At 45.3% G+C, this 27938-nt stretch overlaps 1 protein-coding gene across 2 annotated transcripts in view; it reads left to right on the top strand.

Annotated features, from left to right (window-relative positions):
* Window positions 1-24014, top strand: part of rab14 (RAB14, member RAS oncogene family) — a 38886-nt gene extending 14872 nt beyond the window's left edge. Inside the window, exons 5-8 of one of the 2 annotated variants that reach the window (XM_056295311.1) lie at window positions 796-862; window positions 1753-1840; window positions 2830-2860; window positions 22252-24014. In XM_056295311.1, the coding sequence (XP_056151286.1) occupies window positions 796-862; window positions 1753-1840; window positions 2830-2860; window positions 22252-22429 (364 nt within the window). In that variant the 3' untranslated portion in view covers window positions 22430-24014. Of the gene's footprint in view, window positions 1-795; window positions 863-1752; window positions 1841-2829; window positions 2861-3407; window positions 3822-22251 lie in introns of those variants that run through there. The other variant, XM_056295384.1, reaches the window with a different exon arrangement.
* The last annotated feature ends 3924 nt before the right edge of the window (window positions 24015-27938 follow it).

Here is a 27938-nt window from a genome sequence, read left to right as displayed (position 1 = left end):
AGCACACAAACTTGAGCAGAAACAGCATCAGAAATGACAGTGTGTTCTTTACGTGAGACAGCAAAGTTAATTTAAAGTTGAACGGTAAAAGACCCTCCTTGTTGAAGAGCTCACCCACCAACATTATTCTGTTGTCATACCAGTTCTGCAAAAACAAAGATTTGTTTTCATAAAGTATATATTTGTTGTTCCAAATAAAAAATTTGTGGGGTGAAAAATTGTGTTTGTAGATGAATGCCCACGAGAGAAGTATCTGTTTATGGAACGCTGAAAGTTTCTGAGGGGTTTTATCAACATTATAATTACAAAGAAGAATGAAACTCCATTTTCCGACTCAACAGGACGTCGGTGACGTCAGGAGAATCTCAACGCTGACGGGCTTTCTCGACACAACATCACGAGAATTTCTCGCTCAAGTTGAATATTTTCAGCTCGCGCGAATGATGTGACATGTGCATATTCGCCCCATTTGCGTCGCATCGCATTATTCCCGTTATTCACGTCGCCCAGCACGAATACACGCGAATTCGCGTCTATTCACATCTTTGCATTGACTTTATATGTCATCTCACCACATGGAAAACCGCTTTGTGTCTGGTGTGAACACAACACAACAGTTGTACCAGCTGAACAGACCCAGTCTGAACCGAGCTTAACTGACCTGAGATCAAACCGATCAGTCAGTCACTGACTGGTCACCCTCTTTATCTCAGCTGGTCCCAGGGTCTCTGCCTGCAAGCCCCCCTCATCTGTGTGTGTCTGTGTGTTTTCGTATGTGTGCATGTTTGTCTATAGGAGGAGTACCTATAACCATCTGAGCAGCTGGCTAACTGATGCCAGGAACCTGACCAACCCAAACACAGTAAGTCACACACACACACACACACACACACACACACCAAATAGATATACTCATTTACAGACTGACCTATCTGTCTCACTGTAGCAGACTTTAATACTGACCTGTCTCTCTCTCTGTAGTAGACTTTTTATACTGACCTGTTTGTCTCACTGTAGCAGACTTTAATACTGACCTGTCTGTCTCTCTGTAGCAGACTTTAATACTGACCTGTCTGTCTCTCTTCAGCAAACTTTAATACTGACCTGTCTGTCTCTCTGTAGCCGACTTTAATACTGACCTGTCTGTCTCTCTGTAGCAGACTTTAATACTGACCTGTCTGTCTCGCTGTAGTAGACTTTAATGCTGACCTGTCTGTCTCTCTGTAGCAGACTTTAATACTGACTTGTCTGTCTCTCTGTAGCCGACTTTAATACTGACCTGTCTGTCTCTCTGTAGCAGACTTTAATACTGACCTGTCTGTCTCTCTGTAGCCGACTTTAATACTGACCTGTCTGTCTCTCTGTAGCCGACTTTAATACTGACCTGTCTGTCTCTCTGTAGCAGACTTTAATACTGACCTGTCTGTTTCGCTGTAGTAGACTTTAATGCTGACCTGTCTGTCTCTCTGTAGCCGACTTTAATACTGACCTGTCTGTCTCTCTGTAGCAGACTTTAATACTGACCTGTCTGTCTCTCTGTAGCCAACTTTAATACTGACCTGTCTGTCTCTCTGTAGCAGACTTTAATGCTGACCTGTCTGTCTCTCTGTAGCAGACTTTGATACTGACCTGTCTGTCTCGCTGTAGTAGACTTTAATGCTGACCTGTCTGTCTCTCTGTAGTAGACTTTAATACTGACCTGTCTGTCTCTCTGTAGCAGACTTTAATACTGACCTGTCTGTCTCTCTGTAGGTGATCATTCTTATTGGAAACAAGGCAGACCTGGAGGCGCAGAGAGACGTTACATACGAGGAGGCAAAACAGTTTGCTGATGAGAATGGTGAGGGGTGTGTGTGTGTGAGTGTGTGTGTTCAGTGCTTATGTAAGGTGTCAACACCCTTCCACTCGCCGTGTGGTTTTGATTGGGAAGCTGATAACAGCGGCTTTGGAAAGTTCCAGAAACATTAAGCGCCTCTGACCCGACCTTTGACACCAGCCGACCATTCACAGTGCGGAGATCAAGCAGAGAGTTAGCATGGAGAACATCCTGGTAGAATAGTTGGACATGGTTATTTGGTTTGATTTTAATGGTTCGGTTGTCATGGTAACACAGTATGCATCATATGATCAGTTTTTCATGGCACCATACAACACACAACTCCTGATGTGACAACTCGTTGTCCAACCAGCTGGTTCCAGTAAAACTGCTGCTGTGTGATAGGTCAGATCAGTGGCTGTTGTGTTTGGTTAGGTTGATCTTGTTAACGAGATGTACTCTGTTTTTTGTTCTTTATTTTAGACTTATTGTTTTGCCGTTTTTGCCTTTTTACAGGATAGAGGGTAGTGAAGTGGCAGACGGGAAACACGGGGAGAAAGATGGGTGCAACATGCAACAAAGGTCACTGACTGGAATCGAACCAGGGATGTTGCGGTTATGTGGCCTGTGCCGTAACCATTTGGCTACCCGGGTGCCAGAGGGCTTAACTCTTAAATAAAACCTGAACTACGGCTTAACTTCAATAACAGACAATCTGTCCTTCCATAAAATCACTACCTTTCTTTGTAAATGTTTCTACCTATATGTCGCCCCCTGTTGCTTGAATTCTGCCAAAGATGTGATGTCCCAAATGCCTGCATGTTCATGTAACTCTGTCCATACACACATCACACTTGCAACATAGAAATATAACCGATAACTCCACCACTGAGCAGAGAGACAGTCTGATCCCCAAAATGTCTTTCAGTACACCATGTCTTGTTTGACACAAAGATTCCCAACAGGGCTCCATTTGAGGCTTCTAACACTTCTGTCTGTCTGTCTGTCTTCAGGTCTGCTGTTCTTAGAGGCTAGCGCCAAGACGTAAGTCCATACACACACACACACACATACACACACACACTCATAGGCAACAGGCATGAAAACACATCTGTCCATAGTGATGAGCATTAAGCATTACATGACATGGGAGTATTTCTGTTGTGTGTCGTAATGCGATCTGGCGAACTCGGAGCAGTGATTACATGAATAAGATTTCCTCCTTGGTCACGACTGGTCAACCTTCGCTCTCCAGTCAAGTAGATTGTTGTGACTTTGGGGATGAGATAAGAGTGACTGATATCTCCAGTACTTTGATTGGTCACATTCAGTGTGGGAAGATGGCTGTGCGAATTCACATTAGCGACGGTCTCACCCAGTACCGTCCATGCAGTGTCTTTGTCCATGTCTGCGTCTAAGTTTTGTCTTCGTTGGATGGCTGGGAAAGTTGGCGCTGGATCGGCTGGGAGTGCGGGCTAGGCTAAGCTAAGTACTAGCCCATGCAGACCGGCAGTTCCGATAACACCAAGGGTGGTCTGGCGGCGGCCTCACCTGGCGTTGACTGTGGTGTTTTTAATGTCGCCGTGAGGAGTGTGGGGAGGTGTGTCAAGGGTGTCTGGCTGGGAGAGAGGATGCTGGATCGGCTGGGAGAGCTTGGTGGGCCCGGGACCTGCCCCTGCCTGGAGCTGCACCCAAGGAGGAAACGCCAAGGGTGGCCTGACGACGCAGAAGCGGGGTGATCTAAGCTAACTGCTAACCCATGCAGACCGGCGGTTCCGACAGTCATCCTGGCTGGCGTTCGTTCCCTTGGAAAGTGATTTTTTTGTTTAATTTGGATATATGTGTTAGTTTGGATATATGTGTTAGTTTGGGTATGTGTGTTCTTGTAGTTTTTGGATGTGTTGTTGTCTTTGTGTTGTACTGCTGTGGGCTGGGGGAAATGGCATTTTTTTTAATTTCATGTACGCAAGTGCATGAAGTGAAATGACAAATAAAGTGTTCCTGTTCCTGATTCAGTACCGGCCTTGACTTATGTGATTGGCAGCCTGATAGCAGACACAGCCACGCCGTGCATGCCGGTCAGTGTACAGACACAACAGTCTCCTGCTAAAGAGGCAGCTGCTGCTAATAATGTGGCTGATCCTGTAAGGTTATCATAGCATAAAGTTTGTACTTAAATAATCTGTCATAGTTAAGAATGTAATATGTTACAGAAGCTGCCTTGCTAAAAGTTTTAAGGTTGATCACTTTTAGTACCGGCCTTGACTCGTGCGCTTGGCTGCCTGATAGCAGATACAGCCAAGCCACGCACACTGGTTGGCATGCTGGTTAGCACACTGGTTGGCTGTCGCTGTCGCTAACATGGATGATCATGTCAGGTTTTAATTTGGTTGACTCTACTCTAATAATTTGTTATAGGGGAGCATTAACTATGTTACAGAAGCTGCCTTGCTAAAAGTTTTCTACGAGTTAACAGTTTGCCACAGAGGAAAGGAGTTAATCAGCGGTCTTTCCACCACTATTTGAGCAGTTTTTTAAGGCATGAATGAATTTTTTGTTTCGTTGCTTTATGAAGTTAGTTTAGAGCAATGTTTGGTACATTTTTTTAGTGTGTTAAATAAACAGACCTGATGTTTGAAGTGACAAGAGGTTCTCGAAAGTGAGTTGGAACCGACCACTTATTTAGTTCCCCTGGCTTTTAATGTCAAAAAGCCGACACGTTTAAGTGGAAAGACTTTATGGATTAAAGTGGATTTCCTTTACAAAAGAGCCACAGGATTGACGGAATAGAGCAGGGATAGGCAATATGGTCCAGAAAGGTCCAGTGTGGGTGCAGGTCTTTGTTCCAACCAAGGAGTTACACACCTGAGTCTACAAATCAAGGTCCTTAGCAAAGACTATTGGTTGACTAATAGAATCAGGTGTGTGTGTTGGAATGAAGACCTGCACCCACACCAGACCTTTCTGGACCATGTTGCCTATCCCTGAAATAGAGGGAATCGGATATTCTGCAAGCGAGCCCTGGGTAAAATAGACAAAAATCGAGCCGCCACGCTGGTAGTGGATTGCAGTGAATGAAATGCACGTGTGCTCATTCAGTTTGGAATGTCTTTGCTTGCTTCTTAGCAACACGTGACAGTTTTAATGCAGAATGAATAAACTATGTCAACTAAGGTGCTACATGGCTGATGCCGCTGATCCGTCAGATGAGGTAAGGCTGATAAAGACAACTGCAACTCGTGGAGCGAAGCTCGGTGCTTTAAATCAGAAACGGCTAGATTAAGGCTTTACTTGAAGCTGGTGAAAATAGACATAAACAAACATGTGGATGCGTTCGATAACCCTTTGGCTGAGTTGATGGAATTACAAGTGCCTACAAAGTCCCAGAAAGTTGAATCAGTGAGAGAGCCCAATACACTGATTCAGCTTTCTGGGACTTCCTTACCTGGATTATTGAGCATGCATCAAGACTGTACAAAGCCTGTTAAATGAAGATGAAGGAGAAGCTGACCATTGGGATTGGTATGAGCCTAAATTAATCCTCTGCAGAGTTTTTAAAAGGTATTCAAGAATGGATGGAGGATAATGGTCAAGATTACAATTTACAATTTAATTTAGCAGACACTTTTATCCAAAGCGACGTACATTTGACAGTTAATACAACACAAGCAAGGATCTAGTCAGGAGATGTCAATGCAAGTAAGTGTAAAAAAAAAAAAACTAGGTTCAAGTCCAATAGGACGTAGGTGTCACCAGGCAGTGCACAAAGGCAATGCATAGGGTGCATAGAAGCGATTTAAAAAAAAACAAACATTTTTACTACCATATCAGGTGTGGAGGTGTTGGAGAAAGAGCTGGGTCTTTAGCGTCTTCTTAAAGATGGAGAGGGACTCAGCGGCTCGAATGGAATTTGGTAACTCGTTCCACCTCCGGGGAAATACAGAAGAGAAGAGTCTGGGTAGTGACTTAGGGCCCCGATGTGGCGGGAAGTGCCAGGAGCCTTTCGTTGGCAGAATGTAGTGAATGGGACTCTATGTAGACCTGAATGAGGGAGTTCAGGTAGGTGGGAGTAGTTGTAGTTGCTGTTTTGTAAGCGAGCATCAAGGTTTTGAATTTGATGCGAGCAGAAACTGGGAGCCAGCGGAGGGATATGAACAGCGGAGTGACATGTGCTGTTTTGGGTTGGTTGAAGACCAGACAGGCTGCTGCATTATGGATCATTTGCAGAGGTTTGAAAGTACATGCAGAAAGACCTGCCAGTAAGGAGAGGCAGTATTAATGCGTAATATAACAAGAGTCTGTACCAGGACTTGTGCTGCATGCTCAGACAGGTAGCATCTAATTTTCCTTATGTTGTACAGGGCAAATCGGCATGACAGCGTGATCGAGGCCTTGTGAACCTTCTTCCACGATTCCGGTGTGGGAAGATGGCGGTGCAAATTCATGTTTGCAGCGGCCTCACCCAATACCGGTGTGGGAAGATGGCGGCGCGAATTCACGTTTGCAGCGGCCTCACCCAGTACCATCCATGCAGTGTCTTTGTCCACGTCTGCGTCTAAGTTTGTCTTCGTTTCACGGCTTGGAGAGTTGGCGCTGGATCAGCTGGTAGAGCTTGGTCTGCTGTATGGGCCCAGGGACCGCGGCCCTGCCTTGAGCTGTGCCCGAAGAGGTAACACTGAGGGCAGTCTAACAGGACACGGAAGCAGGGCAGGTTAAGCTAACTGCTAGCTCATGCAGACCGGCAGTTTCGATAACACTGAGGGCGGTCTGGTGGCAGCCTCGCATAGCCTTGACTGTTTATTTAGTGTCGTCGTGTGGAGTGCAGGGAGATGTGTCAAATGTGTCTGACCAAACCTCAGCGGAGTTGCGCCCGAAGCGGAAACACCGAGGACGGTCTGATGGGACGCAGAAGTGGAGCAGGCTAAGATAACTGCTAGCCCATGCAGACCGGCAGTTCCGACAGTCATCCTGGCTGGTGTTCGTTCTCCTGGACAGTGATTTTTTTTTTTTTTTAGTTTAGATATATGTGTTAGTTTGGATATTTGTGTTCTTGTAGTTTTTGGATGTGTTTTTGTCTTTGTGTTGCACTGCTGTTGACTGGGGGAAACAATTTTTGTTTCATTTCCTGTGTGCGAGTGCATGAAATGAAATGACAAAGTGTTTCTGATTGTGATGACACCCAGGTTTCGGGCAGACTTTGTGGACATGAGTTGGGTTGATCTGAGCTGGATATTGATCTGTTGTTGTAAGGATGGACTGGCTGGAACGACAAGGAGCTCAGTCATGGATAGGTTAAGCTGAAGGTGGCATTCTTTTATCCATGCAGAGATATCAGATGAGATGATGAACAAAGGTGGGATGAGTTATTGTAAGGGGCTGTTGGGCCTGGTGATAGTGTGTCTATGGTATCACAAAAGGCCTCCAGCAAGGCCTTCAGTGCATCTTCTTCCTATTTAAAGGCTAAAACAGATCATGCTGCTCTGAGAGCAAAAGCTGAAGCATTGGAAATAAGGGCAAGAAATAAGGGCAAGAAAGGAAAAGCTCGCCATGGACGCTGAATTGGCTGTTGCAGATGCCAAAGTAAAAATCTTCCCGGGCTCTGAATCCTTGCATAAGCTCACACTGCCAGAAAGTACAAAGAAACCAAAATCAGAAATGATTTCACCAGATCTTGCTCCAGCAACAACCTTAAAAGGCTCAGAAAGCTCAGACCTCTTAGGAAACAAGCATCCCCCACTAGTCCACCTCATCCTGTAAAACAAAAGGCACAAATGTGAATCATGACCAAAGAATTGGAGAGTCAAATAACAGTGAAGGAAGGGGTCTTACTGATGTCATGAGACAAAATGAAATAACTGAAATGCCGGTTAAGCAACAACAACTATCTTTTCGTTCCACTAGAGAAATTCCTGTATTTGATGATGATGCTCTTCAGTACAGATCATTTATCAAAATCCTTTAGGTAGGAGTAGAACACAAAACGGACAATGTGCAAGATATATTGTTCTAAGAGCAATACACAAAAGGAAAACCTGGACAATTGGTTCATAGCTTCCTGCATATGGACCCAGAAAGGTACTTTAGAAAAGTAAAGGAGACTTGAATGGTATTTTGACAATGAAATGAAGATAACTTCAGCATATATGGATAAAATCCTGAGTTGTTCTTCAGTAAAGGCAGAGGATGGGCCAGCAGTAAGATCTGATGCACTGATTTTTCAAGCTGCTATGATACAAACCCCAATTCCAATGAAGTTGGGACGTTGTGTAAAATGTGAATAAAAACAGAATACAATGATTTGCAAAATCCTTTTCGACCTATATTCAATTGAATACATTACAAAGACAAGATATTTAATGTTCAAACTGATAAACTTTATTGTTTTTTGCAAATATTCACTCATTTTGAATTTGATGCCTGTAACACGTTCCAAAGAAGCTGGGACAGGGGCAACAAAAGACTGGGAAAGTTGAGGAATGCTCAAAAAACACCTGTTGGGAACATTCCACAGGTGAACAGGTTACTTGGAAACAGGTGAGTGTCATGATTGGGTATAAAAGGAGCATCCCCAAAAGGCTCAGTCGTTCACAAGCAAGGATGGGGCGAGGTTCACAATTGCAAGGAATTTAGGGATTTCATCATCTCCAGTCCATAATATCATCAAAAGATTCAGAGAATCCGGAGAAATCTCTGCACGTAAGCGGCAAGGCTGAAAACCAACACTGAATGCCCGTGACCGACATCATTCTGTAAAGGATATTACCACGTGAGCTCAGGAACACTTGGGAAAACCATCGACGGTTAACACAGTTTGTCGCTACATCTACAAGTGCAAGTTAAAACTCTACCATGCAAAGCCAAAACCAGATATCAACACCACCCAGAAACGCCGCCGGCTTCTCTGGGCCAAAGCTCATCTGAGATGGACTGACGCAAAGTGGAAAAGTGTGCTGTGGTCTGACGAGTCCACATTTCAAATTGTTTTTGGAAATCATGGACGTTGTGTCCTCCGGGCTAAAGAGGAAAAGGACCATCCAGATTGTTATCAGCGCAAAGTTCAAAAGCTAGCATCTGTGATGGTACGGGGGTGTGTTAGTGCCCATGGCATCATGGGTAACTTGCACATCTGTGAAGGCACCATTAATGCTGAAAGGTACATACAGGTTTTGGAGCAACATATGCTGCCATCCAAGCGACGTCTTTTTCAGGGGCGTCCCTGCTTATTTCAGTAAGACAATGCCAAGCCATATTCTGCACGTGTTCCAACAGCGGGGCTTCGTAGTAAAAGAGTGTGGGTACTAGACTGGCCTGCCTGCAGTCCAGACCTGTCCCCCATTGAACATGTGTGGCGCATTATGAAGCGCAAAATACGACAACGGAGACCCCGGACTGCTGAGCAACTGAAGTCGTCCATCAAGCAAGAATGGGAAAGAATTCCACCTACCAAGCTTCAACAATTAGTGTCCTCAGTTCCCAAACGCTTATTGAGTGTTGTTAAAAGGAAAGGTGGTGTAACACAGTGGTGAACATGCCCCCGTCCCAGCTTCTTTGGAACGTGTTGCAGGCATCAAATTCAAAATGAGTGAATATTTGCAAAAAAACAAAGTTTATCAGTTTGAACATTAAATATCTTGTCTTTGTAGTGTATTCAATTGAATATAGGTGGAAAAGGATTTGCAAATCATTGGATTCTGTTTTTATTTACGTTTTACACAACGTCCCAACTTCATTGGAATTGGGGTTTGTACAATGAGAGAAGTTCATTTAATGGAAGAGCTGGAAACCCCCATCTCACTTGAAGACGGTCGTGTCCAAGTTGCCTTTTGAGCTTGGGGACAAATGGAGAACAGTTGTCTGTGACATTCAAGAAATATGCAAAAGGAGAGCAAAGTTTAAAGACCTTTTTGAGTTTATTGAAAGACAGTCATGAGTTGTTTTGGATCCCGTTTTTGATGACCTTCAAAAATCTGACTGATAACAAGTGATAACAAGGAATGTTAAAAGCAAAAAGACCCCAAAGATGACCCCCCTTAAAACCAAATAGTAGAGGATGTAGTTTTGCTACTAAGGCTGCAGCAATGTCAGAGTGATCAGAGCATATTGAAAGTAAATCAAAACTTAACCCAAAAGAGAAATGACCCTAGGATACTTGGTGTTCTTGAGAAGCCCTGTTTATTCTGTCTTGATGCATGCTCAGTAATCCAGGTAAGAAAATCACAGAACGGTGACTCAGTTCATCTGGACACGTTTATTGACAGATGGGTTTCTCAGCTGACTGCAGGGTACCTGCAGTCAGCTGAGACTGAAGAGGTCACTTAGATGATAATGAAACATCTCTCTCAATAAATGTGCCCAGATGAAATGACTCAACCTTCTGTGACCTGTTTATTCTGTATTAAAGACCACATAATGGAATTTTCTGGAGCCCTTAAGCACAGACCTAACAAAGAAAAGGTGAAGTTCATGAAAAGCAAAGGTCTGAGCTTTGTATGTTTGGGAACGGGGCACATGGGCCAAAACTGTCAAAGCCGAAGCCCTGTCAGATATGTCACCAAAATCACCCAAGCATTCTGCACACACACATGAAAGATAAAACAGTCTCAGAATACTACGAAGGAGTCTTGTAAGGACCTGAATATCCAAGTATTCTGATATTTGTTCGTTTGGGTGGGTATTCAGTTTCAATTTTTGGGTTCTGATATTCAGGGGGGGGGGTTTTGTGTGCTAAATGTAGTCTATTAATAACGGTGAACTGAAAAATACATTTGTCAGCCAATTCTAGTACTATATTGATACTTTTTAATTGCACTGTTAAATGTGGAAATATGTACTGTCTCAGCTGCGGCGCCTGACATCCCTTTCACTCACAGCAGTGACATCACGCTTCAGTTCACCTTGGCCTTAACCTTGTGGAGGTATGTGCTTCAGTTCACCTTGGCCATTAAAGGGAAGACAAAATGCTGAGGACCTCAGCTGTGTGGTAACACTTTAAGTTGAGCGATGACAAGGCAGCGTGCCAGATACGTAATCTGAAACTGCCCTACCACAGTGGCATAACAAGCATGATAAGTCACTTGAATGCTGTAAGTAGTAGGCTATTATACAGTGTGAAAAACCCAGACTATACTAGCTAGCAAACTTAGATTAGCTCATGTCTGTTTTCCAGTCGCCATTATCAAGCTGCTCTTACCCGCCATTTAAACAGTAACGTTACACATGATAAAAACGTGCACTTACTTTGCTTAGAAAATAGTTGTAACTGATCCATTGATTCATCATCAGCCGCTCCTCCGGGGTGGGGTCGCGGTGGCAGCAAGCTAAGTAGGGCACTCCAGACGTCCCTCTCCCCAGCAACACCCTCCAGTTCCTCCTGGGGCAAAGGAGCAGCGGCTCTACTCCAAGCTCCCTCTGGATGTCCGAGCTCCTCACCCTATCTTTAAGGCTGAGCCCAGACACCCTAAGGAGGAAACTCATTTCAGCCACTTGTATCTGCGGTCTCACCCTTTCGGTCACTACCCAAAGCTCATGGCCATAGGTGAGGGTTGGATTGCTGCCTACGGGTTGGGGATGAGTTGTTGCCTCAAGTGAAGGAGTTCAAGTATCTCAGGGTCTTGTAACTGATCCGAATAGTTAAAATAAAACATAAGGTGTAATGTGAGAGTATCTGGGGCTAAGGCAATTATGGGCATAAAAAAGCCTAATAATAACTTGTCCGTAGATGCATCCCCAGGCATTGCAGCCATCAACATCCTTAACCACACCCAAAACCACACAGCAGACCTTACAGTTCCAAAAACTCATCCATTATCTGAACCGCTTATCCTGCTCTCAGCGTTGCGGGGATGCTGGAACCTATCCCAGCAGTCATTGGGCGGCAGGTGGGGAGACACCCTGGACAGGCTGCCAGGCCATCACACAGAGCCCACACACACACACACACACACACACACACACACACACATTCATACCTAGGGACAATTTAGTATGGCCAATTCACCTGACTTTCATGTCTTTGGACTGTGGGAGGAAACCGGAGCCCATGGAGGAAACCCACGCAGACATGGGGAGAACATGCAAACTCCACACAGAGGATGACCCACCAAGGTTGGACTTATTCCGGGCTCAAACCCAGGACCTTCTTGCTGTGAGACGGCCACACTAACCACTGCGTCACTGTGCCGTTCCAAAAACTAATAACAGAAAACAAAGAGAGACGTAACAGGTGCCATAGTAGAGTTCATCACTATGGATATGAGACCCACTAACATAGTCGAAGGCGAAGGCTTCAGAAAATTAATGAAGAAGATGGAGCCCGACTACGCTGTACCCAAACGCTCCAGTATTTCACACGCCCTGTTTCTGAAGTACAGCAATGTGCCAGACCACATTTTAACTCTCGTTTGAAAACTCAACTGCCTTAATCAAAGAAGGTTGAATCAGTTCATCTGGACACGACGTTTATTGAGAGAAACATTTCATCACTCATCTAAGTGACATCTTCAGTCTAAACTATTTTATACTTATCTGTTGTATTAACCTTTTATTGTCTACCCTGCTTTATTTTGATTTTATGCTGTCTGACACAGTGCTGCTTGTTTTTTTTACTGTGTTCTGTAAGGTGTCCTTGAGTGCTCTTGATGGTGCTCAAAAATAAAATGTATTATTATTAAACTGACTGCAGGTATCCCACCCTTATAAACAATACAGTGGCATAATGACTGAAATCAACGACCGGTTTCATATTCAAATTACCGTGACCATTAACTAGATTTACAATGGCCATGTGTACTATTCACAGAGGGTTGGGGAATAGTTGCAATCACACCATTGTAAGATGGTGACAGATGTACTCTTAGGCACCCCCTCAGTTCAGGGATGGTCATTCCCTCTTCACATAGATGGCCTCTTTGACTCCCCGTTCAAACCAGCATTCCTCCCTATCAAGGTCAAGAGGGATATTTTTAGACTTGAAGAGGTCACTTAGTTGAGTGATGAAACATCTGTCAATAAACCTATCCAGATGAACTGATTCAACCTTCTTTAGTGTTCGTGTGAGTGATTGATTTTATTTTGAACATGATCTATGGTCCTGAGCTTTGGGTAGTGACCGAAAGGGTGAGATCGTGGATACAAGTGGCTGAAATGAGTTTCCTCCGTAGGGTGTCTGGGCTCAGCCTTAGAGATAGGGTGAGGAGCTCGGACATCCGGAGGGAGCTCAGAGTAGATTTGTTGCTCCTTCGCATCGAAAGGAGCTAGTTGAGGTGGTTCGGGCATCTGATTAGGTTTGCCTCCTGGGTGCCTTCCTTTGGAGGTTTACCGGGCATGGCCAACTGGGAGGAGACCCAGAACTTGCTGGGAAGACTACATGTCCAATCTGGGCTGGGAACGTGTTACCTCCGGCTTGGTCAGGTGTCCCTTCAGCCACAATTGGCTGTGTCTGCGGGTGGGAAGCCATGTGTGGGTATGTGTCCTGGTTGCTGCACTAGCGCCTACTCTGGTTGGTCGAGGCGCCTGTTCATGGGGGAGGGGGAACTGGAGGGAATAGCGTGATCCTCCCACACACTACATCCCCCTGGTGAAACTCCTCACTGTCAGGTGAAAAGAAGCGGGTGGTGACTCCACATGTCTCGGAGGAAGCATGTGGTAGTCTGCAGCCCTCCCCAGTTTGGCAGAGGGGGTGGAGCAGTGATTGGGACAGCTCGGAAGAGTGCGGTAATTGGCCAAGTACAATCGGAGAGAAAAAGGGGCATAAATCCAAGAAAGATATAATCCAACCCCTCTTAGATAATTTCCGTTTTTTTGTTCTTGCTTTGTCTCGTGACGCAGTAACTAGCTAGTATGGCGATCGCCCACATTATGTCGTCATACATAATAAGAAATATGTTTCTGGTTATCCGTCTGTTTTCACTCACCTCAACCCACCCACCAGTCCTGTCAACCAGTGACAAGGCTCTGATTTACCCGCTTTCGAAAAGACCATTCCCTTACGTTCCTTTATGATGAGTCGCACAAATCAGTATGGCGACTGACGCTGGCAAGTAAGGAGCAGGGAGAAGTTAGACCACCATTATGTCGGCCTACCCAGATCTTTGCACTGTGTTAAGTCCGCTTTTGTTTTATAGTCGCATGTGTGTCCGGTGAAAAATCATCTCCTCTCATCGTCCCAAGAAATCCATCAAGGATCCAACAGCTAAACAGCTCTGGAGACTCGGCAACAGCTTAATAATCACTCACCAAAGTAACTGAGTCGGCGAAAGCTGGGTGACTGTTTCTTTTTTCTATGCTTTCTTTCCTCTTGACGAAAGCTTTGGGGGTTTGTGGATTTTCGTTTGCGAGTTGACTGAATGGAACTGCGGTTGGGAATACTTCCTTGTTTTGAGTTTTGTTTGTTGGTTAACTGGGACATCCTGAAGTGAGACATGTTTGCTTTTTAAGCTGAGCTGAATTATGTGGAACTTTTTTATTTCCCTTGTCCTATGATATAACCTTTGACCATTGACCGGTGGTGTGGTTGAGTTTATTTAAAGTGAACATTTTATTCCCCTGCCTTGCAATTGATTATACATTTGTTTACTGTTGTAAAAACAAAAACAAAAACAAAACAGGAGTCGTTTGTATTCTGAATGCATGTATCCTTTGTGGGGTTTGACATTGACTCAGACTGGTATAAACTTGGTCAAACCACTACACTAGCTAGCTACTACCAGTGTGTGGCTACTACTGCCACGCAAAATCGTGTAATGAAAAATGGAAAGGAAAAAAAAATGTTAGGACATGGTCAGTGGACATTAAATCACAGTATATCAGAGTAGTTAGTCGTCAATCTGTGGTCTCATACACAAACTCTGCCCCCTGCTAGTGGTTTTGTTTCAGTTTACATTGTATTGATGGCAGATGTTAGGCCTTGTTTAGCCTTTATCAATTCATCTTCCAAAGTTACAATTTCATTTAGCAGACGCTTTTCCAAAACAGTGTTAATACAACACAAGCAAGGATCTAGTCGGGAGACAACAAGGAAACAACAATATAAGTGCTAAAAAAGTAAGTTCAAGTCCGACAGGACATAGGTGTCAACAGGCAGTGCACAAAGGCAATGCATAGGGAGCATAGAAACGGCTTTTATTTTTTGTATTTTTATCAATACCACCAGGTGTGGAGGTGTTCATGAAAGAGCTGGGTCTTTAGTGTCTTCTTAAAGATGGAGAGGGACTCAGCGGATCGAATTTAGCTTGGTTACTTGTTCCACCACCGGGAACTACAGAAGAGAAGAGTCTGGCTAGTGACTTGGGGCCCCATTGTGGTGGAGGTGCCAGGTGCCTTTCATTGGCTCCTGGCACTTCCGCCACAACGGTTGCCTTTTCACTATCCATTAAGTGTAATTGTTCTTTTTGTATGCTTTTGTACAGTTATGGCTGCAGGCTCTCTCCACCTCTATTAACTCCTATTTAGACTGTAATTCATTTGCTAAAAAACAACAACTTAGTTTTGTATAGCACCTTTCAAAGAACCCAAGGACACTTTACACCAGATAATAAAAAAATTAAAACAAAGAATAAAAGACTACAGATCATAGGCCTTATTAAAAAGGTAGGTTTTAAGTAGTCTTTTAAAATTGTCCAAATACGCAGCAAAGGAGCTCTGCTGGAATAGACTTCCACAGGGGTGGGGGCTTCCACACTAAAGGCTCCATCCCCAAAAGTCCGCGGGCTGGTGTGGGGGTATAAAGCAAGCCCGTGTCTGCAGACTGCAGATTCTGGGACGGAATATAGGGGCTGATGAGGTCTGATAGGTACTGGAGGGTAAGGGCATGAAGGGATTTATAGGTGAGGAGGAGGATTTTATAAGAAATGTGGGATTTGACTGGGAGCCAGTGAAGGTGGACAAGGGTGAGAGTGATGTTTTGCCAGGGCTTGGAATGGGTGAGCACCCTGGCAGCTGAATTCTGCACACACTGAAGCCTGTCTAGGGCTTTGCTAGGTACCCTAGACAGGACTCCACTGCAATAATCCAGATGGGAGGTGATGACGGCATGGATGTAATAGATAAGTGTAATAGATATTACACTTGTTTTTACACTTAAGCATACATTATATGCTGATTGTGCTGCAAATGTGTTTCTATTTGTATTATGTATTATATATTTAATTTTTTAGTTTTATTTTGTACCACTGGGGAGTTGAACTTAATTTCGTTGTACAGCTGTGCAATGACAAATAAAGACATTCATTCATTCATTCATGAGGGTTTCTGCCACGGAGTCTGAGAGTAGTGGCCGGAGTCTGGAGATGTTTTTGAGGTGAAATAAAGAAGATTTGGTGACGGATTTGATGTGTGGCTGGAATGAGAGGGTGGAGTCCAGAATGACACCAAGGTTGCGGACTTCAAGGGATGGGCAGATGGAGCCAGCTATCCACATGGAGGAGAATATCTCCAACCTTCAGGAGCAGTGCCTTAGGATCCAGAACCATGAGCTCAGTCAGTCTTATTGCTATATAGCTTGAGTAGATTTGATGACATCTAGATTTTTATTTCATGGAGGCAGTTGACAAGGCATTGTGGGGGGACCTGAGAGGATGGTCTAGTGCTGAGATAAAGCTCTGTGTCATCAGCATAGCAATGGAAACTTAAACCGTGGTGGCCAATGATCTGACCAAGGGGGAGCATGTAGATAGTAAAGAGGAGGGGTCCAAGTACAGAACCTTGTGGCATGCCTGTTTGACTGGTGCTAGGGAGGAACTTGAGACTTTGATGGTGACAAATTGTTTCCTGTTGGCGAGATATGACTGGAACCAGGAGAGAGCTACACCATTGAGGCCTAGGTATTCAGATAAGCGGTTGAGGAGAATGGTGTGGGAAACAGTGTCGAAGGCTGCAGAGAGGTCCAGGAGGATGAGAATACTGGTGTGGCCTGAATCAGCAGCAATGAGGAGGTCATTGGTGATTTTGGTAAAGGCAGTCTCCATGCTGTGGTGTGCTCTGAAGCCAGATTGTAGGGGTTCATAGAGCTCATGGTGGGACATGTGTTCCAGGATTTTGGCTGGAAGTCCCTTAGGTCATCTGGAGCCAGGCCTGGCTTTTTGGGGATAGGGATGACACATGCAGATTCCAAAGAGGAGTTCATAATGTCCACAATTAGTGAACATTAGATTGTGGCGTAGTAATGCATTTTGGCCTGGGAAAGAGCTTCTTTATATAGGTCTTCATGTGATCTTTAAAGGCCTCGAGGTGGGCAGTGAGGCCAGAACTTTTATAGAGCCTCTTCAGTTGATACACGAGAGTTAGGGGAGGGATAAGGCTGCATTGTAATGGGCTACCAGGCCATCCATCGTGGTATCGGAGGGATCTGAGGCTAGATTGGACATTATCATGTCAGTCAGGGCTGGTGCACTAAGTTTTGATGTTCCTGAACGTGATGGTACATTTTGTGTGCTGCCTGGGCAAGGGAACAGCAAAGTGGATGGCATGATGGTCGGATAAAGTAAGGTCCAGGCACTTCAAATGGAGGGGAGTTGTACCAGTAGCGCACACCAGAGCCAGAGTGTGACCTTTAGCATGGGTGGAACCTTGAACATGCTGTGTGAAGTTAAAAGTTAAAGCAGTCCAGTAATGACAGGAATTCAGCAGCAAACATGCAGCTACTGGAGTCCACATCACCTAACAGGAGTGTAGATGGACACAGAGCAGACAGAGGGGAGCAGCTCAGATAGTTCAGACATGAAGGTCGTGCAGGCTTTAGAGGGGTGGTAAACAAGGACCACCTGAAGTTGTGCTGACCCAGCTAGTGTGAAGGCAACACACTCAAACGAGGAGACACTGAGGGCCCGTGGTGGTGTAGCGGTGTAAGCATCGGCTTTGTGTCGATGCAGTTGCCCACTGGGGACCGGGGTTCGTGCCCCGGTCTCATCAGATCCGACTATGGCCGGACTCGATGAAGCAGTGGTTCGGCCTGGATTCGCCTTGTGACGAAAGTGACGAGGCGAATCCTTCCAGACTGCCGGCTGGAGAGATGCAGTTGGCGAGCACATGCAGTACGAGGGTGGGTGTTTGAACTAAAATAGGGATTGATTGGCCACTAAATTGGGAGAAAAAGGGAAAAATCAGAAATAAACATTTTTTAAAAAAATGAGTAGACACCGAGTACTGGAAGTTCTTTAACCAGAATGTCAGCTCAGTGTATAATAGCCAGCCCACCACCACGACCCATGGAACGAGGATTCTGCATGTACACATAGCCTGGAGGTGTGGCTTGATTTAACATCACAAAGTCAAAAAACAGACAAAATGCGCATTAAAAGATGAGTTTGACTGATAGAATTATTAAATTTTTTTAGATTATCTATATATATCACGATAATATCTTTATCGTGTATTGCTTTGGCCACGGTAACCGCGTAGTGAAAACCTGATATTGTGACAGCCTTAGTTGGAACCGACCACTTATTCAGTGCCTGCACCTTTTAATATTAAAAAGCTGACAGACCCCTCTAGCCCCCCCAACCAGTCCTAAAGCCTAGGATACTCTTTCATATTCACATTTGTCATTTTTCTTTTCACATTTTAACATGGTTTCTAGCACAGAGCGGAAACGGAGAGTAATAATTTTGAAAATAATTGTAATTGGTTGTGTACCGCGGCACAGTGGTTAGCATGGTCATCTCGCAGCAAGAAGGTCCTGGGTTCGAGCCCCGGGGTAGTCCAACCTTAGGGGGGTCGTCCCGGGTCGTCCTCTGTGTGGAGTTTGCATGTTCTCCCCATGTCTGTGTGGGTTTCCTCCGGGTGCTCCCACAGTCCAAAGACATGTAGGTCAGGTGTATCGGCTGTACTAAATTGTCCCTAGGTGTGAATGTGTGTGTGTGTGTGTGTGTGTGTGTGTGTGTGTGTGTGTGTGTGTGTGTGTGTGTGTGTGTATGGGCCCTGTGTGATAGCCTGTCCAGGGTGTCCCCCTGCCTGCCATCCGATGACTGCTGGGATAGGCTCCAGTCTCCCTGCGACCCTGAGAGCAGGATAAGTGGTTCAGATAATGGATGGATGGATGGTTGTGTACCTGGTGGGGCTGCCCTTTGTTAGTTTTCTTTGTAAATGTGAACATATCATATGTAAAGGTACAGTTGCACTTAATTAATCATTTGTGCTTTATTTTGGTTAATCTTGTAATTCTGTTAGCTCGTGACCATCACCAGAGTAATCTTAAAAGACGTAAATGAGCATTTTGTAGTTTTTGTTTTGTTTTTTTAAATCTCTGGGGGAGCATACCCCCAGACCTTCCTAGCGGGTCTGTGTTTTTCTCTGCTTACGGGCCCTTCTCACCTTTTTCACCCCTAACCAGTTCGCATGCCTAGTTATTCTGTGAAACCGAATAAAAACTGCATCTTCTGACACAGTGCTGTGCTTCTGAGCTAGCATTTCTGCTGCTGCGGTCCTGTTCTCATCCAAATATGAAGCGGATGTGCCGTTGAAGACATGTTGGTTTAATTTGAATTACCAGGAAATAATAGAAATGGTGCTGTTTGATATAAAAAACCTTCAAGCTGTTCTTGTGTGACGTGCGCTTGCTGTTGACTTTATAACACACAGCTGATTGGCTGAGAGAATAACCCATGAAGAACCCGAAGAGGTGCGTGCAGCTTTTCATAGATCTGTGCTGTGCAAAACCAAAATTTGGGTTTGGAAAATATTTTTCCTAAACTTTTTGTCTAATTTTGTACATTTTTCAAAAGTTTAAAAATTTGCCAGGTGCGTTTTTATCAATATGTTGTAAGTGATTAAACAAAGCTCCCTGCATGTGGAGCGAACTAGTGCTACACTAACATTTAGCACGTGGTTCACACAGCCGTTGTTGCCCAGTAGTGGTAGCAGAAGTAGGGAGATTCAACACAATGTCAGTGGGGGACAGCAGGGACTGACAGCAGGGGCTGGCCAGAATGAACCCCGTCATCTCCTCACTCCACAACATTAAACCGCCTGTCCACTTTCTAAACGGGAGGGTGGAGCAGCAGCCGATGAGAGAGCAGAGTCCATGTTAACATGTATTGGCGTGCTTCTGAAATAATTTTGCAGATTGGATAACCATTGTTATACCCGAGGGGTAATATGGTTTGCAAACTGTAGTTAACACAACCAATCATGAAATAAATGAAAAGACATAAATACATTTAACATATGGTAACTGTCATCGTGATAAAGTAGTAATGAGCTATAAAACACTTGAATCCATCAGTCCTTGTTTAAATGTGTGTGCAGCGGCAAGTAGGCCTACAGCTTGTTTACAAAGCCAGCATATTACACACAAGTAGGAAAGTCATTCCAGCGAGCGCTTGTCTCAGTAGTGGAAAAAGATGGAAGAGTGACTTATTGTTGTGGTTTCAGATCATCAGATAGTTTATAAATTAAAATGTCAATCTGGAAGATTCTCACTTAAATAAGCATTAAGTTTCTATGTTGTGCTGAGTAAGGTGACACTGACGAGTCAGTCTGTTGGCCGCTGATTAAATCCTTTGCATTTGCAGTAATACAGAGAAATACAAACATGTTTCTGTGGTGACATTCCCACCAACAATCCAAAGCGTCACACAGGAAGTGAAGTGTTCTGTCAGCCAGCAGTGCCTGGTCCACAAAAGAGGATAGCAGGAACACCAGAGAGGGTAGCAGGAACACCAGAGAGGGTAGCAGGAACACCAGAAATGCCAGAGAGGATAGGCAGAACACCAGAGAGGATAGGCGGAACACCAGAGAGGGTAGCAGGAACACTGGAGAGGGTAGCAGGAACACTGGAGAGGGTAGCAGGGACACTGGAGAGGGTAGCAGGAACACCAGAGAGGGTAGCAGGAACACCAGAAATGCCAGAGAGGATAGGCAGAACACCAGAGAGGATAGGCGGAACACCAGAGAGGGTAGCAGGGACACTGGAGAGGGTAGCAGGAACACCAGAGAGGGTAGCAGGAACACCAGAAATGCCAGAGAGGATAGGCAGAACACCAGAGAGGATAGGCGGAACACCAGAGAGGGTAGCAGGAACACCAGAGAGGGTAGCAGGAACACCGGAGAGGGTAGCAGGAACACAAGAGGGTAGCAGGAACACTGGAGAGGGTAGCAGGGACACCGGAGACGCCAGAGAGGATAGCAGGAAACGCCAGAGAAGACAGCAGGAACACCGGAGAAGGTAGCAAGAACACCGGAGACACCAGAGAGGATAGCAGGAACACCAGAGAGGATAGGAGGAACACCAGAGAGAGGATAGGAGGAACACCAGTGAGGGTAGGAGGAACACCAGAGAGGATAGCAGGAACACCAGAGAGGGGCTAGGAGGAACACCAGTGAGGGTAGGAGGAACACCAGAGAGGGTAGGAGGAACACCAGAGAGAGGATAGGAGGAACACCAGAGAGGGTAGGAGGAACACCAGAGAGAGGATAGGAGGAACACCAGAGAGGGTAGGAGGAACACCAGAGAGGATAGGAGGAACACCAGAGAGAGGATAGGAGGAACACCAGAGAGGGTAGGAGGAACACCAGAGAGAGGATAGGAGGAACACCAGAGAGGGTAGGAGGAACACCAGAGAGGGTAGGAGGAACACCAGAGAGAGGATAGGAGGAACACCAGAGAGCATAGGAGGAACACCAGAGAGGGTAGGAGGAACACCAGAGAGGGTAGGAGGAACACCAGAGAGAGGATAGGAGGAACACCAGAGAGGATAGGAGGAACACCAGAGAGAGGATAGGAGGAACACCAGAGAGGGTAGGAGGAACACCAGAGAGAGGATAGGAGGAACACCAGAGAGGGTAGGAGGAACACCAGAGAGGGTAGGAGGAACACCAGAGAGAGGATAGGAGGAACACCAGAGAGGATAGGAGGAACACCAGAGAAGGTAGCAGGAACACTGGAGAGGATAGCAGGAACAGGAACACCAGAGAGAGGGTAGCAGGAACACCAGAAAGGACAGCAGGAACACCAATGCTCGTTGTTGTGCAGGACAAACTAGTTGGCGGTTTGGAAATGACTCCTGGGAAGTGTATGCCAAAGAACAACACAATGACAATCTGCAGCATTGCCACTTGAAGTCTTTACAATTACAGAGATGTGCATAGAAAACAAAGTGTGGAAAATGATTGCCAATTGCAGGCATTCCCAAAATCCACATACAGGACGTTAACAAATGGCAACCAGTAGGAACAGCAGGACAATGTGGGCTGTTTTGTGTTGTGACACAACAATCCAGAGAACGTCCCGATTTCATTGTACGTGACCAAGAAGCAGCAGCCAGCAGGCTGGCTGCACTGGGCACTGGAGAGAAGAGGTTAACAAGAACATCTGTTTCCATTGCTTTTTACTGAAACGTCTCCTTACCATGTGTTCTGATGGTTCTCTGTGTCCCTCCTGTCTCTTCCTCTCTCTCTCTCTGTTTGCCTATCGTGTCTTTATCTGTTTGTCTGTCTCTCAGTGGGGAGAACGTAGAGGAAGCCTTCCTGGAAGCTGCCAAGAGAATCTACCAGAACATCCAGGATGGCAGTCTGGATCTGAACGCTGCCGAGTCTGGAGTCCAGCATAAACCCTCAGCCCCGCAGGGAGGACGCCTCAACTCCGACTCACAGCCGGCCAAGGAGGGCTGCAGCTGTTAGACACAGACACACACACAGACACAGACACACAGACACAGACACACACACACAGACACACACACACACACACACACACACACACACGCATATACAAACAGCTTTGGACACACTCACAGATGCATGCTGACTCTATGGCACACACACACACAGGTGCAGACACAGGAACATGGAACTACACACTCACACACAGACACATACATCACTGTAACTCAGCTCTGACCCGCTAGACTTTTTTAAGCAATTTTAATTGATATTAAGTTATTGATTGTTGAAGTAAAGATTAATTCTTGACCAATTAAGAGATTAAGCAGACCAGGATCCAAACCACTGTATTGTTGAGGAAGGTGACGATGAGGATGAGTATTGACTTAACAAAACTCATGATTTATATACTGTTACCCACAATCCTTTGCTGTCCCATGATGGCACAGCGCTCCCTGGTGGCCATTTTGCATCCCTCATAGTCAGTGTTCAGTGTGGGGAAGAAATAACCTTTCTAAGGTGGAAGAGGTGTGTGTGTGTGTGTGTGTGTGTGTGTGTGTGTGTGTGTGTGTGTGTGTGTGTGTGTGTGTGTGTGTGTGTGTGTATGTGTGTTGGGATGTTCAGTACTCTGAACATCCCATGTCATCCCATCCTATAACCATTTCATCTGATTTAAAGAGGAAGTGATGTCGTGGTCGTGTGTCTGTTCCTTGGTACCCCGGAGCTGCAGGACGCCAGCATCCGACTCTGCAGATGCTTCTCCAGCAGCTGATCTGCATCCAGGCCGGTTGTGATTCCAGCGTTAGTCTCCCATGATGCATTCCACAGCTTAGTGACATCACAACACCATACCACTGTCTTCACATAAAGAGACGATTTAAAACGAGTCACCAGAGTCTGGCGGGTGTTAAGAACTTGTTCTGTTCTCCTGGAAGCAGCCGTCTGGAGGCGCTTCTGTTCTGTTCTGGTTGGACTCGCTGTGTTTTCTGGGTTCTGGGGTTCATTTCTGTGTACATAAATGCTCATCAATGAGGTGGGGTTGAGTTTGTTGTTGTATAAAATCCTGTTCATATGATTGTGAATACACAGACTTGGTCATGTGATCCAGCTGAAACTTTGACAGACAGCAGTCTTCTCCAATCACGGCACTAGATTAGTTAATGAAGCCTCGCCCTCACTCTGGGACAAGGCTGTGTTATTCTCAGTGTGTGTGTGTGTGCTGTCCGTGTGTGTGTGTATGCTCTTTCATGCATGTTGAAACACGAGTGACGTCCGTACACACACACACACACACACACACACACACACACATTGACAGTCCCACGCTGTGTGTGTGGATGCTCCGCCGCCTCCTCTGGCCTCCTGCTGTATCTCTGCTCTGTATATTTAACTCTTTCTTTTCTCACGTGTGTTTCCTGTAAAGAAAACGTAACGACTGGCTTCTTCTGATTCTTTGATATTTATATTCTAAACCGATCTGTACGGATTCTCCTCAGCTGGGTCTTTCATTGTACAATCAGGAGAAGTCAGCTCATGATGGGGTTTGTAAATAAAGTATATATATATATATATATATATACATATATATATATATATAAAAATATACTGATGTGCACGTGGTTTCTAATTTAGTAGATCTAGCTCTGCAAAAACAACTGTATTCTACCAACAAGCAGCTGGAGCCTCTTTCAGCGGCTCGGTGGTAGAAGGTCCCGGCTGGAGTAACAGGTCACACTAGTGAACACGATAGAAATCGCCGGAAGAGCTGATGGGGAACTGCCAGTGGAGCAGGTTTCCATTCGCACGGATCATTTATTACAACGTTCTTTCACTTGTTTCTGTTCTCATTATCATCAGCATCTCGGGTTTTTGGACCCCCCCCCCCATTTTTCTCCCCAGTTGTCTACTACTACTACTACCACTACTACTACCACCACTACTACTACTACTACTTTCGGCTGCTCCCGTTAGGGGGCACCACAGCGGATCATCCATTTCCATCTCTTCCTGTCCTCTGCATCTTCCTCTGTCACACCAGCCACCTGCATGTCCTCCCTCACTACATCCATAAACCTCCTCTTTGGCCTTCCTCTTCTCCTCTTCCCTGGCAGCTCCATATTCAGCATCCTTCTCCCAATATACCCAGCATCTCTCCTCCACACATGTCCAAACCATCTCAATCTTGTCTCTCTTGCTTTGTCTGCAAACTGTCCAACCTGAGCTGTCCCTCTAATATACTCCTTCCTAATCCTGTCCTTCTTCATCACTGCCAATGAAAATCTTATCATCTTCATCTCTGCCACCTCCAGTTCCACCTCCTGTCTTTTCGTCAGTGCCACTGTCTCCGAACCATATAACATAGCTGGTCTCACCACCATCTTGTAAACCTTCCCTTTAACTCTTGCTGGTACCCTTCTGTCACACATCACTCCTGACACTCTTCTCCACCCACTCCACCCTGCCTGCGCTCTCTTCTTCACCTCTCTAGTGCACTCCCCGTTACTTTGGACAGTTGACCCCAAGTATTTAAACTCATCCGCCTTCGTCACCTCTACTCCTTGCATCCTCACCGTTCCACTGTCCTCCCTCTCATTCATGCATAGGTATTCCGTCTTGCTCCTACTGACTTTCATTCCTCTTCTCTCCAGTGCATACCTCCACCTCTCCAGGCTCTCCTCAGCCTGCACCCTACTCTCACTACACAACACAATGTCATCTGCAAACATCATCATCCATGGAGACACCTGCCTGATCTCGTCCATCAACCTGTCCATCACCACTGCAAACAAGAAAGGGCTCAGAGCCGATCCTTGATGTAATCCCACCTCCACCTTGAACCCATCTGTCATCCAACCACACACCTCACCACTGTCACACTGCCCTCATACATATCCTGCACCACTCCTACATCTCTGCAACTCCTGAATTCCTCATACAATACCACACCTCCTCTCTCGGCACCCTGTCATGTGCTTTCTCTAAATCTACAAAGACACAATGTACCTCCTTCTGGCCTTCTCTATACTTCTCCATCAACATTCTCAAAGCAAACATCTCATCTGTGGTGCTCTTTCATGGCATGAAACCATACTGCTGCTGCTGATCATCACCTCTCCTCTTAACCTAGCTTCTATTACTCTTTTCCATATCTTCATGCTGTGGCTGATCAACTTTATACCTTTGTAGCTGCTACAGTTCTGCACATCACCCTTGTTCTTGAAAATCGGTACCAGTATGCTTCTTCTCCACTCCTCAGGCATCCTCTTGCTTTCCAAGATTGTGTTAAACAATCTAGTTAAAAACTCCACTGCCATCTCCATGCCTCCACAGATATGTCATCAGGACCAACTGCCTTTCCACTCTTCATCCTCTTCATAGCTGCCCTCACTTCCTCCTTGCTAATCCACCGCACTTCCTGATTCACTATCCCCACATCAGCCACCCTTCTCTCTCTCTTTGTCTTCATTCATCAGCCTTTCAAAGTACTCCTCCCTGAACTCCATACAACAGTCTTCCTTCTTCAACTTCCACCATTTGATTTTCAGCTCTGCCTTCACTCTCTTCCTCTTCTTGGTCTCCAAAGTCATCCTACAGACCACCATCCGATGCTGCCTAGCTACATTCTCCCCCGTCACCACCTTGCAGTCTCCAATCCCTTTTAGATGGCACCTTCTACATAAGATATAGTCCACCTGTGTGCACTTTCCTCCACTCTTGTATGTCACCCTGTCTTCCTCCCTCTTCTTGAAATATGTATTCACCACAGCCATTTCCATCCTTTTCGCAAAATCCACCACCATCTGTCCTTCCACATTTCTCTCCTTGACACCATACCTACCCATCACCTCCTCATCACCTCTGTTCCCTTCACCAACATGTCCATGTTGATGTTACTAGGACGTTTTTCAGGAGACGGGCGTCACCTTTACATAAGTTTTTAGAGGGAACACCAAGATACAGAGAGGAGGAAGACTCGTCAATATTAAAGCCCAGGATCCTAGATATCAAACGTCCCACTTTTTCCCAAAAAGGTTGCATATGTGGACACAACCGCAATATGTGGGCATGGTCCACTTGCATTGATGCACACTCTCTCCAGCAAGGGTGCCGAGTCCCAGAGAACGTGGATTTCTGCTTTGGTGTTCTAAAAAACCAAACCAAGGCCTTCCGGCAGAAGTCCCTCCAGGTCAGTGAGTTGGTGGTGGTGCAGTGAGTTTCCCGGGCATGGAAGCACACATCCTGAGGTACTTCCACCCTCATAGCTTTTCCCCAACGCTGTCTTACATAATAATAATAATAATTAACTTGTATAAGCGCTTTTCTAACAGTCCAAGTGGCTTTACAATAAACGGCGGTGAAACAAGACAACAGGTCAACACAACATGACATGCAGGGGTGGATGGGAACATAGTCAGTTGAATGTTTGTTCATTGAGGTGATAGTATTGTATAATGTTCCAATGACCCATTTGTTACTTTCGCCCTTTACAAGCAGCTATAAAAATCTGGATAAGTTTTGAAAAAATCTAGGTTGAGGGCCTTTGAGCTCCTTCAGAAAAAAAGTGGCGGACCTGTCAGTACCTATAAAGATCCTGTCTATTATTGAGTTCAAATAACTGGCATAAGTTCTGAAGGCTGGCGGGTTCCCCGTTTGATATGGTTCTGCAGAATGCGGCTATGCCGTGGCGGGTCCATTGCCTGTATCCGTGGTGTAGGGGCTGCTATAGCTATCCCGAGAAACTAAATAAAAGAGGAGAGCCTCATGGCTGACGCGTGTTCCACTTGTCTGTTTGGTCCAAGAGTAATTAATCCTTTGCGTTTTAAATGTTTATTTAAACTTGCTTGATGACATATATTGAAATAATGAATTGCATCCATGACATAATAACTTTTGACCTGACCTAATACACGTATGCACAGAGCACAAATACACGTAGGCTATGCACGGTCAGAAAAACCGTGTGGCTCCACTCTTCCATTCTAGGCAACTCGCCCTTCCCTTACTTCCTCTTCCGGAGCGCGTTAACCCAGGAACACCCTTCTCCAGGTCTTAAAGTGACATGCACCGATCTAAGACCACACAGCAAACTTAATACATACATAAAGAAAGCAGTTACCTAAAGTATACGATGTGTAAAAAAGTAAGTATTTAAACTAATTATTCAAATTGCTAATTAAAACATTAATTATTAACCATTGGGAGACAATTGGCTCCTACATTACCGGCCCCTAATTGTTCTGATAATGCTAAAGCCTAGAACAATTAGCACATCCATAACAAATTCCATATCAAATTACATCAATACATAAAATGAACAGGCATTTGTATTATCAAACCAAACATCTGATGTTACAAAATGTGAAAAGGAAGTGCTTGGTAAGCACACAGTCCAATATTTCGTCAGTAAGCTTGACAGGTCCGTTTTCTGAAAGAAAAAGAAAGAGCGAGAGAAAGAGAGAGAGAGCGAGAGAGAGAGAGAGACAGGGGTTTCCAGCACATGGCTCATCGTGGGGACTCAGTCTTTACC

The sequence above is a fragment of the Lampris incognitus genome, chromosome 1 (assembly GCF_029633865.1).
Source record: "Lampris incognitus isolate fLamInc1 chromosome 1, fLamInc1.hap2, whole genome shotgun sequence".
In the NCBI taxonomy this organism is placed as follows: Eukaryota; Metazoa; Chordata; class Actinopteri; order Lampriformes; family Lampridae; genus Lampris; species Lampris incognitus.
This window is presented reverse-complemented; position numbering and strand designations above follow the sequence as displayed.